This window comes from Rhinoraja longicauda, chromosome 40 (genome assembly GCF_053455715.1).
Source record: "Rhinoraja longicauda isolate Sanriku21f chromosome 40, sRhiLon1.1, whole genome shotgun sequence".
NCBI lineage: Eukaryota > Metazoa > Chordata > Chondrichthyes > Rajiformes > Arhynchobatidae > Rhinoraja > Rhinoraja longicauda.
In genome coordinates, this window is record NC_135992.1 from 14,312,259 (window position 1) to 14,324,458 (window position 12,200).

The 12,200-nt window shown below is 44.7% G+C and overlaps 1 protein-coding gene across 2 annotated transcripts in view; it reads right to left on the reverse strand.

Moving 5' to 3' along the window:
• LOC144611468 (MOB kinase activator 2-like) overlaps positions 1-12,200 on the reverse strand; it is a 41,623-nt gene that overhangs the window by 6,704 nt on the left and 22,719 nt on the right. For both annotated transcript variants that reach the window (XM_078430589.1, XM_078430588.1), the window contains exons 2-3: positions 4,233-4,396; positions 44-137 (exon numbers count right to left, since the gene is read on the reverse strand). In XM_078430589.1, the coding sequence (XP_078286715.1) occupies positions 44-137; positions 4,233-4,396 (258 nt within the window). The remainder of the gene's footprint in view (positions 1-43; positions 138-4,232; positions 4,397-12,200) is intronic.

The following is a 12,200-nucleotide window of genomic DNA, read 5'->3' on the forward strand; positions in this document are numbered from 1 at the left end:
AAACATGTAGCACATAACCATTTAACGAGTGAAACGCACTTACGTGTTACAGGCATTCATCACTGGGCAGGTCTCAGCTGTGCAGAACTCAGAGATGGCACTGTACTGCAGGTTTATGTGATTGAAAAATGTCATCGCTATTAATAAAAGCAATTAGGATTAAGAATGAGGCAGAGCATTACAGTCCAAATCAGTTATTTTAATTACGATTCTCTGTTCTCTTATTCCCCCCCTCAATAAAACCTCCCACATCCAGAAAACAATGCTGAGATATATCAATGCATGCAGACATGAGAGTCAGCAGATGCTGCTATCTAGAGCAATAAATCATCTGTGTAGCAAGGAACTGCAGATGCTGGCTTACACCGAAGATAGACACAAACTGCTGCAGTAACTCAGCGGGACAGGCAGCAACTCTAGAGAAAAGGAATTGGTGATGTTTCCGGTCAAGATCCTTCTTTAAACTGAAGAAGGGTCTCGACCCGAAACGTCACCCATTCCTTCTCTCCAGAGATGTTGCCTGTCCCACTGAGTTACTCCAGCATTTTGTGTCTATCTTCGTAATAAATCTGCTGGGCAAACAGCTACAGCTGACATAATGCTGCTGTTACGAATGAGCGACAAACAAATATTCATTCATATGATTTATATATTCACACGATTCATATATTATATGCAAATAACATATAACTATTATATATAGTCTAATAGTTTAATCTAATGCCAGGAAAATGGTTTTATGGGCAATCTGCACCTAAAAGGAGGCACACACAGTTCCAATTTCTGGGCACCAATGTGCAAGAGCTTGCAAAAGATGCTCCTTCACTAACTCTGAGGGGAAAATCATGTTTCCACATACTATGTCACCCAAAACCCTGCCCGCAATAAAATTAATAAAGTTAAGATTCGTCAGAAACCCTAAGTGTAGCTTCTGCACATTCCGATCATTAGATTTCATTGGTGCCCCCCCCCCCCCCTCCACTCCACCCCACCCACCCCACTACACTACCCACCCCACTACACTCCCCACCCCACTACACTCCCCACCCCACCCAACTCCCCCCCCCCACCCACCCCACCCAACTCCCCCCCCACCCACCCACCCCACCCACCCCACCCACCCACCCCACCCCACCCCACCCCACCCACCCACCCACCCACCCAACCCCACCCCACCCCACCCCACCCACCCCACCCCACCCCCACCCCCACCCCCACCCCACTCCCCCCTCCCAGATTAAACCTTTCTCTCCTGTGCACAACATTTTGGCACCAGCTTTCCCTAAAACCACATCTGATCTGGGAGCTGCTGATTAGTCAACTGTGGAAGGTATCACATGTAATGCAAATCGAACACACTCCCCAAAGCCAGCAAGGATTGCTGTGTTTTCCTCTTCTGATGCAAAAAATGCAGAGGCCCAGCCAGCGTCAGTAGTTTAGTTTAGAGATACATCGCTGAAACGGACCTTTTGGCCCACTAAGTCCGCACCGACCAGCGGTCCTTGCACCCTAATGCTATCCTTCACACACTAGGGACAATTTACATTTATACCAAGCCAATTAACCTACAAACCTGCACGTCTTTGGGCTGTGGGAGGAAACTGGAGATCCCGGAGAAAACCCAGGCAGGTCACAGGGAGATCACATAAACTCCGTACAGACAGCACTCGTGATCAGGATCGAACCTGGGTCTCTGGCGCTGTAAAGCAGCAGCTCTACCGCTGCGCCACTGTGCCGCACGGTGAACCCATCAATGGTCATATAACTCTGAAGATCCTATGATGGCCTGGCACCTTCTCGTCTGAATGACTCAACGCGCCAACATGCCGTGTATTTATATCCAGAAAGTCAGGCAGGGAATGCATGATCAATTGTCGATCTTTTATATTTTTCTCGTCAGTGCACATTGCTCAGTCACAGTACGGAGAATGATGATGGTGTTGACAACTCATTGAACAGTGCAGTGAATCTACTGGCCATTAATTTAAATTATTGCTTCGCAGCCAATAAACCAGCACGTCTTTAATGAGTGTTCACAATTGCACAGAGTAATAGAATGGGAAATCAATATTGCACTTGAATGGATCGAGTGCCTGCAGGAAGAGGCTGGAGAGAGTTTCTAGTTCCGATCTTGGTTAGTGTCCCATCATTGAGAAGAGAATTCATGAACAACACAGATTATATAAGAAATAGGTTAGCCTCCTGCGGAGGCCCCTGATGACGCACAAAACAAGGTCACCACATTGCGGATTACAGAAGAAAAACAGGTGCCAGTGCGGAACGCAGTGGTCAAAACACCTGCACCCATTAACAGCTGGATGTGGAAAATTGGTGAGCAAATCTCAAGTGAAAGACCAAGGAAGATATTGCACGTGAAAAAGGAAAAAGAGAATGCTGCAATACACGGATCATAACGTATTAAAAAAAAGACAGGCTGCAATCGAAGGACCGAAGATGGTGCTTTTAAAATATTAACGCCTTCATCCTGTCAGATGGATGTACCTTCTCATTTTTTCTCCTTGTTCATTTCAAGCTGTGTAAAAGAACCATCCACTCCCCACACCATTAACCACAATTAAGTCACTCCATTTCTGCTTTCTTTTTGATTTCTATCATACATTTAATTTTATTTCCATGACACAGAGGCTGACAGCTACGGAGTTACGTGTTAATGGCAAGTCATTTTTTTAAAATGTTGAACTCCTGATATTGTGTTTTTTTGGTACAAATAGGAAACAATAATACAAGGGTAAAAACTGAATTGAAAATACTTTATGGCAAATAGGTTGTTCCACGGTTTGACACAGAGTCTTTAGAGATACAGCACGGAAACAGGCCCTTTGGCCCACAGAGTCCGTGCCGACCAGCGATCACCCGATACAATAACCTACACGCACTGGGGACAATTTTAAAACTTACACAAGCCAATTAACCTACAAACCTGTATGACTTTAGAATGTGCGAGGAAACCGGAGCACCCGGAGAAAACCCACGTGGTCACAGGGAGAACGCACAAACTCCTTACAGATAGAACCTGTAGTCAGGATCGATCCCGGATCTCTGGCGGTGTACAGCAGCAACTCTACTGCTGGGCCGCGGCAGCTAGGTATGGATTCAAGCCCACGTAATCTGGCCAAGATGTTGTCAAGACTATTGTTCCTGATGTGGCAGTCTTCACCTGGGATATTTGGGCAAGCTACCACCACCTAGCTCACACCAGCTTTCACAGAATAGCAGGGAGTGTCCTGGAGACATTCTTCTGACAAACAGCACTAATAAAACAAGTAAATGGCCAAACAAAAATCATAACACCACAGATCCTGGGAATTTAAAATTAAAACAAAGGGATATTCAGATCAGGCAGCTTATTTGAAAAGAGAAATACGTTTGAGAGATTTTGGTATGTGTAAAATATTTCATTCATTTACCCATTTAACACTTTAAAAATATTGATTTTAATTGCAAAGTCAATTCTTGTTTACAAAGTAATTTTGACTTCGGATGGTAATTAATGTTAGAGCCTCCCAAAGAGTTATTATATAAACAATTAATAATTTTGATTTCAAACCTGTCAGGTCAGTATTTTTTACATTCCATTTAAGCAAATTACACGCTTAATCACCAGGCACCCTTTCATTAATACGTCAATCACCAAATGTGACAAATGTTGAGAATGTTAACCAGCATTGAGCACAGGGTTTAAAGTACATATTTTCTTCCTCTCTTAATTAAAGCGTGTTATGCTGGAACTAGAAACAGAGAATTGCAGATGCTGGTAATGCACAGGACACAAAGTGCTGGAGTAACTCAGCAGATCAGGCAACATATCTGGAGAACGTGACGTTTCGGGTGAAAATCCGAATGAATAGACGTTTTGGGTCGAGACCCTTCGACCTGCTGAGTTATTCCAGTACTTTGTGTCCTTCTTTGCAGGAGCGACTCCAGCGGTAAAGATTAGCAACTGACACTCTAGGGCTTTGGAAACGACCTTTCTTGAAAGAACAATGGGACAAATGTAAGAGAAGCCGACAAGATAAATGGCTCACCAATTCTACACCCACCTCTTTCACCAACTGAAAAAGCATACTTACATGGACAATGCCACTAGTCCTTGGCATGGAAAATTAAATGGGAATAAACACCACACCCTGGCAAATCTAAAGACCCGATTCGAGAGCTGACCAAACTATTCTCTTGTTGTTAACCTTTAGCTTAGAGTTAAGAATACTTACTGTTGTTTGCCAACCACTCATTCTGGTCAATTTCACTGGGCAAAGAAACCAGCAAAGGCAAGTGAACGTCAGACACCTTGGCTGAGGTATACTCTGCATCCAAATACAATTTCTTCTCCTCAGTCACAGGCAGTTTATCGTCTGGCTTTGACTTTGCAGTCTTCCTGAGAGGGAGGAAAAAAAAGGGGAAAACAATGTATGAATAAATTGGAACTATTTTCAAAGTATTGAATCAGTGGGCGTCACGGTGGCGCAGCGGTAGAGTTGCAACCTTGCAGCGCCAGAGACCCGGGTTCAATCCTGACTACAGGTGCTGTCTGTACGGAGTTTTGTACGTTCTCCCCGTGACCTGCATAGGTTTTCTCTGGGATCTGCGGTTTCCTCCCACACTCCAAAGACGTACAAGTCTGTAAATTGTCCCTAGAGTATAGGATTGTGTAATTGTGCTGGGATCGCTGGTTGGCGTGGACCTGGAGGGCAGAAGGGCCCGTTTCCGCACTGTATCTCTAAACTAAACTAAAACATGGTCATTTTATATTTTCAAGGATATTTTCCCAGTTATTTTAGATTACTACCACAGTTTGCAGTTACACTGAATGCACAATCACATGTTAAAGTATTGAGAGACCGACCTCATTAACAGTGCATGTAAACGCATTGGCAGCAGTCCAAGTGCTTGCTGATCAGGTAAACACCGTGTTCAAGAGGACTACGAGCTAATTTCAATTAATGCCATGGCATTCTATAAGGCTGAACCACAAACATACTCGAGTTTCCAAAATACCACTTTCATTCCAGACAGGGGAGACAGAAAATACGTGTTTTGTTTTGAACAAAGGAGGACCCGGCAGGAGAACCGCTGGGTGCGGGGGGGGGGGGGGGGGGGGGGAGAACAAAGGATGACCTGGCGCGGGATACATTATAACTTTGTCGGCGCCCTTTATGTGGCGACTCTTTGCATACCTTGGGTGTGCAAAACAAAGAATATCACTGTGACTCGTCACATGCGACAATAAGGTATTCTTTCATTCATCGTGTCAATTCCCAACATCTGCAATTCCTTATCCAAAATGTGACTGCACTCTTCATTAACTCCCCATGTTCTTCTGCATAAAGGCACCATCTATGGCCTGTAATCAGAACGAGGTGGAAACAAGAACCGTCCCTCCGTTCCAACCCTTCTTTCTTCCTCAGATCCTCAAAGTGGCGGAGTAAACAATTCAAATTTCCTGCAAACCACGAGCTTTTAAAGGAATGGTTTGACGTCACAACTTCATCACTCAAAGACAATAGACAATAGGTGCAGGAGGAGGCCATTCAGCCCTTTGAGCCAGCACTGCCATTCAATGTTATCATGGCTGATCATTCTCAATCAGTACCCCGTTCCTACCTTCTCCCCATACCCCCTGACTCCGCTATCCTTAAGAGCTCTATCCAGCTCTCTCTTGAATGCATTCAGAGAATTGGCCTCCACTGCCTTCTGAGGCAGAGAATTCCACAGATTCACAACTCTCTGACTGAAAAAGTTTTTCCTCATCTCAGTTCTAAATGGCCTACCCCTTATTCTTAAACTGTGGCCCCTTGTTCTGGACTCCCCCAACATTGGGAACATGTTTCCTGCCTCTAACGTGTCCAACCCCATACTAATCTTATACGTTTTGATAACGTTTCACATCCTTACATTGAATTTTGCTGCTTTCTAACACTATGGCCCTTACCCTAAATTTTGATGTCTCAGTTACAAAAGACACAACTCCCCACCCACTAACAGGTTTACAAAGCTGGTGCTCTGTATGATTTTCCTATTGACAAACATCTCGCCACCTGATTCTAGCTGCTTATCTCTCACGAGGCACTACTTTTCTCCGCCATTTTGTTTCCACACTCAAATCTCACTACTCCCTGGGGTCGCCAGCTGTCCCTTATTATCCGGGATATCCCGTATTTTGGGCTAAATTAGTTTGTCCTGTATGGGACCGCCCTTGTCCCGTATTAGTAGGGTTGCCAACTTACTCACTCTTCCAAATAAGGGACAAAGGGTGATGTCACTGCCCCGCTCCCCACATAACCTCACCCAGCCAGCGGCCACGTGCTCCCGCTCCACCAATGGCGGCCGCCATTGGTAGAGCGGGAGCACGTGGCCGCTGGCTGGGTGAGGTCACGTGGGGCGCGGGGCGGTGACGTCACCTTGTCCCGTATTTGGGAGTGAGGTAGTTGGCAACCCTACTACCCCTTCAAACCAACCTACGTACTTACTACCACTGTTAGGATTACCAACTACCCAGGGTTGTCTGAGTTTCCGGGAATTAAAGGCTAAATTCTGCATCAAATATGTCAGAAGAGAAAAAATAGTCAAAAAGTTCTGGAATAACTCAGCAAGTGAGGCAGCATCTCTGGAAAACAAGATGGGCCATGAGCCTTCTTCAGGCTAAGCTGCAAAATTATTCTTAAGGGACTCAAACCAAAACGAGGCCTGTCCATATCTTCCAGAGATGCTGCCTGACCTGCCAAATTACTCCAGCACTTTGTGCCATTTTTGGTACACCAGCGTCTGCAGTTTCTTGTGCCCAGATGTTTTCAGTGAAATAACAATTAAGTCTTACAAAACATGTTTATTAGTAATAATATTCAGAATCAGTCAACACAGAAAGTGACCAGTAGGCCCACCAGGTCCATGCTGACCATCAATCTTCCCTTTGTGCCATTTCGGTCTGAAGAAGGGTCTCGACCCAAAATGTCACCCATTCCTTCTCTCCTGAGATGCTGCCTGACCTGCTGAGTTACTCCAGCATTTTGTGAATAAATACCTTCGATTTGTACCAGCATCTGCAGTTATTTTCTTACATCAGTCTTCCCTTGACACACTGGGGGCATTTACAGTGGGCAATAAACATCAAATCACACACCTCTGGGGCATAAGAAACTGGAGCACTTGGAGGAAACTATAGTGAGAACATGCAAACTCCATAGAAACAGCACAGAAGAGTAGGATTGAGCCCAGTTCACTGGAGCTGTGAGGCCACTACATCAATCTAATAATGAGGGGGCAGAAGGACTGTTGAATGTCCAAGACACAAAGTGCTGGAGTAACTCAGCGGGACAGGTAGCATCTCAGTAGAGAAGGAATGGCTGAAATTTCGAGTCGAGACCCTTCTTCAGTTGAACGTCTAACCTGATACTGAAGAATTGGTCCATTTTTATCAGATGTGGGAAGATGGTGCTATACACGGGTAAGTGGAGCAACAATGGTGGGTAAACAGATGTGGTTCATATTGCTATGATGCCAAGAGCATGGTTGCTCCCAGCAGCTGACGCACTCAGCTCCCGTTTGTCACCTCCATCTTATGTCCCTCTACGCCATCCTTCATTCATCCCTCCTTTTCAATAATGCTCCCCTGACACAAGAAGATCACGTTTAATCTGAACCAAATTCTACATGTAGGTTAAATGACCACACCGACACAAAGCACTGACCAGCATTCAAATTTCAAAAGCGCAAATTCGCAAAGCAAAAACTTGTTTTGATTTCTAAACACGTCTCAAAAGGTAGTTGGAATTGGGAGCTCAGTACAGGCACCTCGCGTTTTAGGCGGGGGTTACGCACTTGAAAAGTAGCGTGTAAATCAAGCACGCTAAAATGCAACGTGACTTTCATTTGAAGTTTTCATTGTGAGTATTAGTTTCTTCCACAAACAGCAGCCCAGAAATGCAATTAAAAATCTTAAACGCTGGCTTATTCCACAAAGTCAATACTGCAGTTCAATTGTGGCCAGTTCTCCTACCGAGGAACTGTCTCGTGGTGCATTTGTTTATGTTGGGGTTGGGAGACAAAGAAAATCAAACTCTAGAGTTACATTGTTCAAGTCAGTACATTGAACAGTTTTGTGCCTCATGTTTGCTCTACACACCCAAGGAAACCCGCAATGGGAACCACAAAACAAACCCCTGTCTAATTGCTTCAATTCACAGAAGCAGAAAGTCACCGAAACAGGTTGGAGTATCAATAAACTAGCTCCAAATAACTATTTTAAAAAACACCATTTAAACTTCAGCCAGTAAAGAGCTATCAACAAAAGAAATAGCAAGGAAAGTGAAACATCTCAAAAAAAAAAAATCTGAAGAAGGGTCTCGACCCAAAAAGTCACCCATTCCTTCTCTCCAGAGATGCTGCCTGTCCCGCTGAGTTACTCCAGCTTTTTGTCTCTATTTTCAAACAAATACAAAATCAGTTTAGGCACCACTTTGAGCTCTTGGATAGCTCAAAGATATTTCATACCAAAAAAAAAATCCTCTTGTGGATGAAGAGACCCACGCAGGCAAGAAGCCTTGTTATAAAATGGGAACGATCACCAGTGGTTTTCAGTTCTTGGGATCCTTGGCCACCACTCCTCACTAAAAGCCATAAATATCTTGAACATGAGCAGTGGAAATGGGGAGGGATTGATGGTGTGTGGAAGGGAGAAACAGGATAATAGGCAAAGATATTGTGAGTTTACAAGCATATTTAAGCCACTTCCAATCTGCTGGTGAAGAAAGACTGATAGATAGCGCTTCAGCTTGTAGAAGCCTTTAGTAACTTGTTCACAAAATGCTGGAGTAACTCAGCAGGTCAGGCAGCATCTCAGGAGAGAATGGGTAGAGCATGTTGCTAAACTCTCGTCGAAGAGAGGAGGAGAACTTCTTCAAAGTGAACATACCTTGAGGAGAAATTTAGTAACTTGTAGTCATTCAGGACAAAGCACTGTGCCTCGCCTACCATCTCAATATCTACTCCCTTCACCATAAGACATAGGAGCAAAGTTAGACCATTCGGCCCATCGAGTTTGCTCCGCATTCAATCACGGCTGATCTATTTTTTCCTCTCTCAACCCCATTCTCCTGCCTTCTCCCCATAGCTTTGAACACCTTTTGCTGGTTTACCATGGTTACGGTACCTCGTTATTAGGTCTTTTCTACGGACCTTCACGATCGGGAAAGACTAATAAAAACATAAACTATCACTCTCCTTCTCATTCTCCAAGGCAAAGATCATCCTGAGCTGGACATCCATGTCATTCCTTCATGACATTTGTTAAGATTCTGGAGCTCCAAATTTAAAACCGAAAATTCTTTCTTAAAATTATTTTTTCGAGACACCAGTGAGATACATGTAAACAATGTTAACAGGTTTAGTTTAGTTTAGAGGCACAGCATGGAAACGCACGTCGATCACTCGTTCACACCTGTTCTATCTTATTCCTGTTTCTCATCTACTTCCTACACTCCATAAAAAAAAATTACAGAGCCCAATTAACCTACAAACCCACACATCTTTGGGATGAGGGATGAAACTGGAACATCCGGTGAAAACCCTAACAGTCACAGGGAAAACGTTCAAACTCCACACTGAGGTCAGATTCAAACCTGGGTCTCTGGTGCCGTGAGGCAGCAGCTCTACCAGCTGTGCTACTGTGTTGCCCTTAATTGGCGGCCATACAGAACTGACCGCCAGTCTGGATTGCATCACCTCCGTCTATCCTAACCCGTGGATTTTGCTGCTCCTGGTTCCAGCAAATTACAAAACCAGTCCTATTTTACCTTGTATCTTGTGTGAAGTGCCAACCATAATTCAACCTGCATTATGGTGGACGTTGTGATTCTTTGCTCAATGTTGGGATATTTCTCACCGGAATACTCAGTCCCCCAAGCTCCATTTCCCCTCGAACTGTCCCTCTCCAGCCTGTAACTGTTCTTACTCATCACCATCACCAGCCAGGGTGGATCAGTTGTTTTTATATCGAGAGCCATCAATTAAAGTTTGATGACAGGTTATGACCACTCGAGGCTGAAGCCCTTGCCATTAACTCTTCACCCAATGACAAATGCTTTTAATTGTCAGTTATTATATGTTCTATTGTGTCATGTTCTCTGGAGGCATACTGATGTCATTGCAAAAAACTAACTCGAGTTTTGAGAATAGAATCTCAAATTGATTTAGACCATTGTGGGCAGCATGGTGGCGCAGCGGTAGAGTTGCTACTTCACAGCGCCAGTGACCCGGTTCAATCCTGACTACGGGTGCTGTCTGTATGGAGCTTGTATGTTCTCCCCGTGACCGTGTGATCTCCGGGTGCTCTGGTTTCCTCCCGCACTCCAAAAGATGCTCAGGTTTGCAGGTTAATTTGGCTTTGGTAAAAATTGTAAATCGTCCCTAGTCTGTAGGATTGTGCTTGTGTGAGGGGATCACTGGTCAGCGGGGACTTGGTGGACCGAAGGGCCTGTTTCCATGCTGTATCTCTAAACTAAACACAGGACAAGAACAGGTCCCTTTGCCCACAGTGTCTGTGCTGACCATGATGCCAAGACCATCTCTTATCTACCTGCACACGTCCTCTATTCCCTGCATATCCATGTGCCTCTCCAAAAGTCTCTTAAACGCCACTATTATATTGTGCCTCAACCACCAACCCCGGCAGCACGACCCAAGCACTCACCACCCTCTGTGTAAAATGCTTGCCACGCACATCTCTTTTAAACTTTGCCTCTCTCACCTGAGAGCTATGTATGCCCTCTAGTATTTGACCTTTCCATCCTCGGAAAAGAATGGAAAATAGAGCGCGAATAAAGACGGATAAGGAGAAACGCAACAAAATGGGGGAGATAAAGAAAACAGGAAGAGAGGGTGAACAAGCAAGTACTTGCTGGAGCTGGAGACAGCCACCTTAAGCAGGTTGTTTTCAGCTCGCTCACATACAGAGGGCAAAACTCCCCAGGGCTGTTGCAGCTTTACGAGTTCAGGCTTGCTGCATTCCACAATTAATCATTGCTCTTTGACACTCAGCCCCACTTTTGTCTATTCCACTGCTTGTTTAGTGCCATCGGGCAGACGATACAAGGCCTTCTACGCCCGCACCTCCAGACTCAGGAACAGCTTCATCCCCAGGGCCATAGCTGCTATGAACCGGTCCTGCTGAGCCGGATGGCCACAACGCATAGATCAACTTGCACTTTACCCTGTCAAAAACTGTTACAATTGTTTCGTTTCGTTGGGTTGCTGCTGTCTAAATTACTTAAATTATTGCATCGTAATGGGAGGCGCATTCCCAATCTCTTTGTACCCCTGGGTACAATGACAATAAAGATATATTGTATATTGTATTGTATTGTTAAGATTCAGCATCTGGCCCAAACCTGCCCCGGTGGACATAAACTGCCTTGGGCAACGGGATTTAGTGACTACCCAGAGGGTTGGGGAATTTTGTTCCAAAACGTAACATGAAGGGCTATGGAGTGTCTCCTTTGAATTTTACAAAGGAAAACCTTGAGGACATTTGGCCGCTTTAATCCTAAGGAATGAACGCTTTCAAGTTTCTTCAACTCCATAATACAAACTATTTGTCAGTAAATCCTCACAACGCGAGACACCATTTCCAGGAGGGGATGGTGAACTGACCTAACTGGTTGCTACAATGCACGCCAGTGATCATTTTCAAATTAATTTTCTTTTCCTCATTATCCTCCTCACTAATGCAATATGGTTCCATGGTACTATGATACAATACTCATCTGGGCATTTTATGAGAACAGACCAGCTTTTTGAACTGTGGGGCACGACAGCGAGTCCATACTGAAAAAGAAAAGCAGGAAAGCTGGCAAAACTTTCCCTTCACTCACAGGTCTGGCCATTGTGTTACAAAGCTTCATAAAATAACACAGGGGCGGGGAGAAAAGATCCGGAGCCCATTATGAGATCCAGTCCAAAATTTAGTGCATTGCATCTCCTTGACTGTGACATCAACACCAGTTGCAGCGTTTGGTAGCGAGTTTACATAAGATAATTGGGATATCAACAGGTGGAGTCAGGCCTGGGCGCAAAAGTGACCCAAGAATCACCAGGAGTTGGCTTTTGTACAGTTAGAGCAAGGTCTGCAGCATCTACACGCTTGCTGCTTGTCAAGGTGGGCTCTGGGGTTGGCAGCAGCTGTGTGG